This window comes from Nicotiana tabacum, chromosome 8 (genome assembly GCF_000715075.1).
Source record: "Nicotiana tabacum cultivar K326 chromosome 8, ASM71507v2, whole genome shotgun sequence".
NCBI classification, from domain to species: Eukaryota; Viridiplantae; Streptophyta; class Magnoliopsida; order Solanales; family Solanaceae; genus Nicotiana; species Nicotiana tabacum.
The window spans coordinates 202004382-202011853 of record NC_134087.1 but is presented as its reverse complement, the minus strand read 5'-3'; the positions used below and the strand labels follow the sequence as shown (position 1 = coordinate 202011853).

The 7472-nt window shown below is 35.1% G+C and overlaps 1 protein-coding gene across 1 annotated transcript; it reads left to right on the top strand.

The window, feature by feature from the left end:
* Window positions 1-1970: 1970 nt before the first annotated feature.
* LOC107821589 (profilin-3-like) lies at window positions 1971-7268 on the top strand. The gene is made up of 3 exons (XM_016648026.2): window positions 1971-2262; window positions 2967-3104; window positions 6944-7268. The coding sequence occupies exons 1-3, from the start codon at window positions 2137-2139 to the stop codon at window positions 7076-7078; spliced, it is 399 nt and encodes a 132-aa protein (XP_016503512.1). The 5' UTR covers window positions 1971-2136; the 3' UTR covers window positions 7079-7268.
* The last annotated feature ends 204 nt before the right edge of the window (window positions 7269-7472 follow it).

The window sequence follows — 7472 nt, the reverse complement described above, 5'->3', positions numbered from 1 at the left end:
TAGGATCTCTTAATGGTGTGAGGTCTTTTGGGGAAAATCGTCAGGCTTGGCCCAAAGCGGACAATATCATATCGTGCTAAGAGTATCTTTGGGCTGGTTCAGCCTAACAATTAGTATCAGACCCCAAGTCCAGCGGGCCAAGTATGGCGATGGTAGAGTAATAGTGCAAGACTCGGTCTGGAGAAGTGCACTAAAAAAAAAAGCTAGTTGCGGGCTTAGGTTACCATAAATACTCTAATAATGTGGTTGCGGGCTTAGTTTACCATAAATGCTCTAATAATGTGAGCGACACAAAGTGAATCTCAGAAATTGACCAATAGAAGAATCGTGTTAGTGAGCCACGTGGAACTAGTTCGAGGGACAAATTATTGAGTGTGCGAACAAAGTCCCACATTAGTAGCTCAAAGGTTTGAGAGCCTACATATAAAGTATAAGGATCTCTTAATGGGAGCAGTCCCAATTTTCTGTTTGTAGAGTGTATATCGGTCGGATTATTAGCTATCCAAAGGACCAAACCTGACTGTTAGGACAAGCTGACGGATCTAGGATTTGAAGTTTATGAATTACTATAACGATATTTAGTTAATATATAATTTTGCTTACATACTTGTTGGAGTAAATTTCATAGGTATTCATGATTCAGCTTTGTTTATTTCTCAAAAGTTATTTTTCTTAATTTTTTGTTACATAAAAGTCATTCAACTTTGTGTTCATTACCCAAAAGTTATTTTTCGTTATTACACAAAAAATATTTTACTATGCTCTAGTTATTACAATATACTTTGACCAGATTCCTTTCACCTGAAAAGTCTATTACGCCCTTGACATTATAAATCCTTCCGTTTATATAATACCTTCTATATTATATATAATATATTTTTACCTAGGTATTTTACTTATAATTAAAATAACTTAATATTATTTTATGTATTTTTATAATATATTTGTATATTTATTTTTCGTTAATGTTAATTTTCAAGATATATAAGTAGCATTATTAATCTTGTGAGTAATATTATTACGAACAAATTTCAAGTTAACGTTCTTAGCATGCATAGTAAAATGTTTTTAATAAAAATTATAAAATTAAAGCTCATAGATTTATCGGTCAAGCCATATTCATTAATATGATAAACAAAATAGCCATATTTACTTCAATATTAGTACTTTTAAATAAATAATATTAATAGATAAAGCTTTAGAGCTTGTTTGGTATTGTATCGTATCGTATCGTATCGTATCGTATCGTATTGTATTGTATTATATTGTATCATTTGATGAATATAATGTTTGGATGGATTGTGTCAATTTATCGTCGTTTCATGATATCACGCACCAGTAATATGATGAATAAACTTGCAATATTATAAAAAAAAAATTATAATACGGTATATAAAAAGGTAGGGTAAACGATAAAATAAAATTATTTAATACAAATGAAGGGTGAAATTGAGAGAAAAACCCAAGGAAACGACGCGATCACACCAAATCGGTCGTTACATAAAGTGACACATTTCATCGTTACATAACGACGGATTTAACGATACGATACAATAAAATTTAAGTAACAATCAAAACAAACATTGTATTTAAAGTAACAATACGATACAATAGGTAACAACCATCCAAACAAGCTGTTAAAAAGCCGAATATTGAATTCAAATGTGTTTGAGTTTTCTTTTAAGTTTTACTGACCGTAAAAAAACTCATTTATTAGACAAATATTTTATTATTTTTCAAACAAATATCTTAACTTGATTATAGTTAAGTGATAAATATGAGTATAAAAGTCAAGTACTTTACATTTATTAATTTAGTATAAACGCTGACGGGTGAATTTTTGTGAAGAATGGTTGGGGTGGCCATGCAAAATGGCCAATAAAATATAAATGGCAAGTCCAAGAAAATAGTCCATTTCCTGAAATGAAGGCCGACATGAATCATGAATGCCACTAATTAAACGACGATCATGCATATGTCCAAATTAATTCCACAAACTTCTCTTTCAAAAAATAACAACTTCAAGGAAAAAAGATACCTCCAATTTCCATTCCAAATACAAAAACTAATTGGAAACCTTCGAATACACAAGGAATATAAGTATTGTGTGTGTTGTGTGATTTTTGTGTGTGAAAAATGTCGTGGCAAACGTACGTGGATGAACATTTGATGTGTGAAGTCGAAGGCGGCGGCCACCTTACAGCCGCCGCCATTGTCGGCCACGACGGCTCCGTCTGGGCACAAAGCTCCAACTTCCCTAAGGTACATTTTAGTTTTCCTATTAAAGGAGAAGAAATCTCGTTTATCTCATCACACTCTTTGATAATTTATTTTAGTTATTGTTGTATATATATGTCTATATATAAATCTGAATCTTTCTAAAAAAGTTATTAATAGAATTTCTATTACATGGGGTCGGGAAAGGGGAAGGAAAAGGAGACTGTGAGAATCGAATCCACACCTAAAAAAATTCAATTCATGGACTGTTTTCTTCTTTGGTTTTTAATTAATTTAAAGTGGAATTGTCGTCGCCACGTTTAATTATAGCTTAAACTGAGAGGAGAGACAATTTTACTATTTATTTATTTTAGGTTGACATCAAAATAACCTTCAATTGTCACGAGGAAAAAAACCTTCAATTGATGCTTAATTCTATTTTTGAACTATGCATATAAAATATTTCTGGTTGGTAATGATCGATAAGATTCATTTGCTCCAATACAGTATTGTTAAACTATATTAATCGCTTCATCTAAAACTTAAATCGTTAGAATAAAAACATTTCATTAATTTATTTCTAATAAAACTTGATGTTAGTTCTCTTTTTCATTTATGGCGTTATAATTTTCGCGATGGCAATAAGTTATTTCTTTTTGGTCGTTAAGATGTTAAAATTTTTTAATGAACGGTTAACATGCCTAAAGTGTGGTTAATATTTAATCAATTTTTTAATCTGAATTTTGCAGTCTAAAGCAGAGGAGATGAAAGCCATATTGACTGATTTTGATGAGCCAGGACATCTAGCCCCAACAGGATTATTCCTTGGAGGAACAAAATACATGGTTATCCAAGGAGAGGCTGGTGCTGTTATTCGTGGTAAAAAGGTATTGTATATTACTTTTCAACCTAACCCTTATAATATTCACAAAGGAAATTTAATTTCTGGAAAGCTACAATCTCAAACACAGAATATTGTACTTATACGCCTTTATCGGTGTTTTTAATTTGCATTCATTATCTTTCTATCTAGACTTGCATCTCTTTTGCATATTGGCTTGCTGGGGCACGAGTGCCTTAACTAGTTTTGGGTTTTGATTGGCAAAAGCGGTTTTCGCCTTCTAGCCTGCAGTTGCCGGATTAGCCTCCGTACTTTCCTTACGAGCCTTTATTGAGAAAGAAGAGATATAAAGGTTGGATATCCATCTTTGCAGTGATGACGCTGTTGAATGTTCATTCGATCCATCACCCGCCCGGTCAAACCTATCCTTGGGTTCGCTCCAGCAAGTGATTATGACTATTTCAAGTAACTGCTGCCATTTGGCTGGAGTTAGACAAGTAGAGAAGGATGTTATGCCACCGATGACCTGCCTTTCTATCTAGTATCTTATTATACTAGGATCATGTCACGACCCGGAATTCCCACCTTCGGAACCGTGATGACGCCTAACATTTTACTTGCTAGGCAAGCCAACGTTAAAGAATTTTCAAACCAACTTCAGTACACTTTTAATAACAGAATTAATTAAGCTAAACAGAAGCTATAACAGAGTTTGCAGAATATTATAAAAACTTCAATATTTACTATCACCCGGATCTGAAGTCGTACTTCTAAGATTTACTACATATAAAAGTCTGAAAGGAATACAACTGTTTGAGTGAAAGAAACAGTAATAACAAAAAAGATAGACGGGGACTTCAAGGTCTGCGAACGCCGACAGATCTACCTTGAGTCTTCGATGAACCAGTCCGAGTTGCGACGGCTCTCGATCAGCTGGGACCAATACCAAAATCTGCACAGAAGTGCAGTGTAGTATCAGTACAACCGACCTCATGTACTGGTAAGTGTCGAGCCTAATCTCGACAAAGTAGTGAAGAGGCTATGACAAGTCACTCACATAATAAACCTGTGCAATTTAATAGTATATGTACATAATAACAAAGAACATAAGCTAGACAAGTAATATCGGGAAGGGGACATGCTAAGGGGGATACGAGATAAGAGAATCACAACAGAAATGATGTCCAGAATAATCAATATGCTTTGAACCAGTGAAAACGATTAAACACAATAAAGGAAAGTGCACGGCATCACCCTTCGTGCTTTTTACTCTCAACCTCACAGTGAAACAATGAAACTACATGGCATCACCCTTCTTGCTTTTACTCTAAACCTCACAATATAAATACAGATATGGAACGGCATCACCCTTCGTGCATTAAATTTAACAACATGGCACGGCATCACCTTTCGTGTATTAACACTCACAATATGGCACGGCATCACCCTTCGTACATTAACACTTTTAATATGGCACGGCATCGCCCTTCATGCAATAACACTCTCAATATGGCACGGCATCGCCCTTCATTATTTTACTCTCTCATAACATGGCACAACATCACCCTTCGTGTATTAACACTCTCCCTTACCATAAAACAATGAACCAAAGACAACAGAGAGATAGAAATAACAAAAAAACAAGTCTTACTTCAATATTTGGTTCCACAATACCAACCTTGACCTTGAAATCAATAGTCAATTATCACCAAAAGATTTGTAAACATGATAAGAATGATCAACTTGATTATACTAGTCTAAACATGGATAACATGATCAAAGGAAAACAATAATTACAAGAAACCAAGTCTCACCCGCATGCTTTACCCGACAATAACGCATAGGTACTCGTCACCTCACCTATATGTTGCACCCAATAGCTAAACAGCAATTAGCAAATAAGTCTTAATCCCTCAAGTCAAGGTTAACCACGACACTTACCTCGCTCCAAGGACCAAACTCAAAGCTCATACGCTTTGCCTTTCAAACAAGCATCCAAACCAATAGAATCTAGCAATTTACCAATCAAACGATTCAAATTAAGCCTTAGGAACTACCCACGATTGAAAAGAATTCAATTTAGGTCATTATTGAAAAAGTCAACATCCGGGCCCACTTGGTCCAAACCCAAAAATCGGACCAAAACCCGATTACTTATTCCCTAATTTCTACCCAAAACCCCCAATTTCCACCATGAAAACTTTAGATTTTAAGTTGAAATCTTAGGAAAAGTTATGAAAGAGTGAAAGAAACTAGTTTGGAGTCACTTACCAATGATTTGGGGAAGAAAGGTTCTTAGGAAAATCTCCTATAGGGTTTCTTATTTTGAAAATTTTGAAGAATGAGCAAAGTACCGTCTAAGTCAAGTTTTTACCAGTTGCAGATGTCGCAAATGCGACATCAAATTCGCATTTGCGAACATCGCAATTGCGAAAAATAGGACGCAATTGCGAACTCCCTCAGAAATCTCAGTGATCGCAAATGCGATAAAACAGCCGCAAATGCGAACCCTGCAAACCTCGCAAATGCGGCCTTTCCTTAGCAAATGCGAAGATTCTCAACATAGTACTGACCCACAAATGCGACTCTGCCTTCGCAAAAGTGGGCAGGACCAGTTCGCAAATGCGATCTCTAGCCTTGGAAATGCGAGTATATGATAGCCCAGCTACTCTTCGCATTTGCGATGAGTAGCTCGAAAATGCGAACCCCTCAGAGGTCGCAAATGCGATGCCTGATCTCGCAAATACGAGAGCAGAGGCCCACAACAGAACTGAAACACCAGTAATATTTTCTAAGTCAAATTTCACTCTGTAGCCTATCTGAAACTCACCCGATCCCTTGGGGCTCCAAACCAAGCATGCATATAAGTCCAAACAAATCATACAAACTTACTCGCACGATCAAATAGCCAAAATAATACCTAAAACTATGAATTGAACACCAAATCAATTGAAAATTTCAAGAAAACTTTGAAACTTCTATTTTCACAACCAGACATTCGAATCACGTCAAACCAACTCCGTTTCTCACCAAATTTTACAGACAAGTCATAAATATGGTACTGGACCTATACCGAGTTTCGGAACTAAAATACGGACCCGATATCCAAAAAGTCAATCCTTGGTCAAACATTTCCATTTCATTAAGCCTTTAACTTTCAATATTTTGACAAAGTCCGATATATCGGACTAGGGACTTCTGAATTCGATTCCGGCATACGCCAAAGTCCCAAATCATGATACAAACCTACCGAGACCGCCATAATACAAATCCAAATCTATTTACCAAAAATATTGATCGAAGTTAACCCAAATGCGTCCGGATTGTGCACGCAAATAGATGAGGGATAAAATAAGGTTTTTAAAACTTAAAAGAGCATAATTGTGTTCTAAATCTTAATATAATCTTTCAGGTCATCACAGATCAAATTAGTATAGTAATGATTCAATAGGGTGAGGCTTCCTCAACCACAACTTCTTGCTTACCTAAAATCCAGCCATGACATATGAAAGTATTGCACTAACAAACTAGTAGCAAATCTAGGATTTAGAGTCAGTGAGTTCTTTATATATGTGTCAATTTTGTCATGCAAACATATTACACTCACTCTGACCTGAACTACATATATAGAGGAAACTTCGTATATGTCATCATTGAACTTAGATGTGGAGTTAAGTTTTCAACTTTATGAGTTCTGTATTTTAAAATAACTATTTTATCAAGTGGTATTAACTGAATTTTAAATTGAGTATGTGTATATATTTAATGAATTTCTTAATACAAACACATTGTTTGAGCAAAAGTTATTGGGTTTGATAGAACATGTATCTGGACTTCTGGCCTCTACCCCAAATTGGATTAACCTTTTTTCACACTTTTTGGCAGGGTTCAGGGGGAATAACTATCAAGAAGACAAACCAATCTCTATTGTTTGGTATATATGAGGAGCCAGTTACTCCTGGACAATGCAATTTGGTTGTTGAGAGGCTAGGAGATTATCTCATTGATCAAGGCCTCTAGGTTGATTAGCTTTCCACATACTACTAAATTCACTCTATGTATTGTTTTGCTTTATTACTTTTATCTTCCCCTCAATTATGACATTGATGGTGTTATTAGACATGCAATGTTTAGGATTTAGAATTTGTTCTAAGATAATTTTAGACGGTATGAATGCATGATGCTTCGTGTATCGAGTTATCACTTTTTACTTTGATATGTCTAGCTTGTGTATTATTTTGCAAAAATGATACACTCCTACATAAGATTTTGTGGTAATTTAACTCATTTTAAGGTTAGAATCTAACATATGAAGAAATGTACTTAAAACCATCTTAACGATAAACGGACCTAATTGAGGTGAAACCCCCTCCCTAATTTTCTCTCCTTTACCTAATTAACTAATCTTTTTTTG

Bases quoted from the DNA above. Each gene is read 5' to 3' on its own strand.
- LOC107821589 (XM_016648026.2), top strand. From the start codon at position 2,137: ATGTCGTGGCAAACGTACGTGGATGAACATTTGATGTGTGAAGTCGAA. The intron at 2,263-2,966 runs GTACATTTTAGT...TGAATTTTGCAG, and splicing joins AAAGCTCCAACTTCCCTAAG to TCTAAAGCAGAGGAGATGAA. The intron at 3,105-6,943 runs GTATTGTATATT...ACTTTTTGGCAG, and splicing joins CTGTTATTCGTGGTAAAAAG to GGTTCAGGGGGAATAACTAT.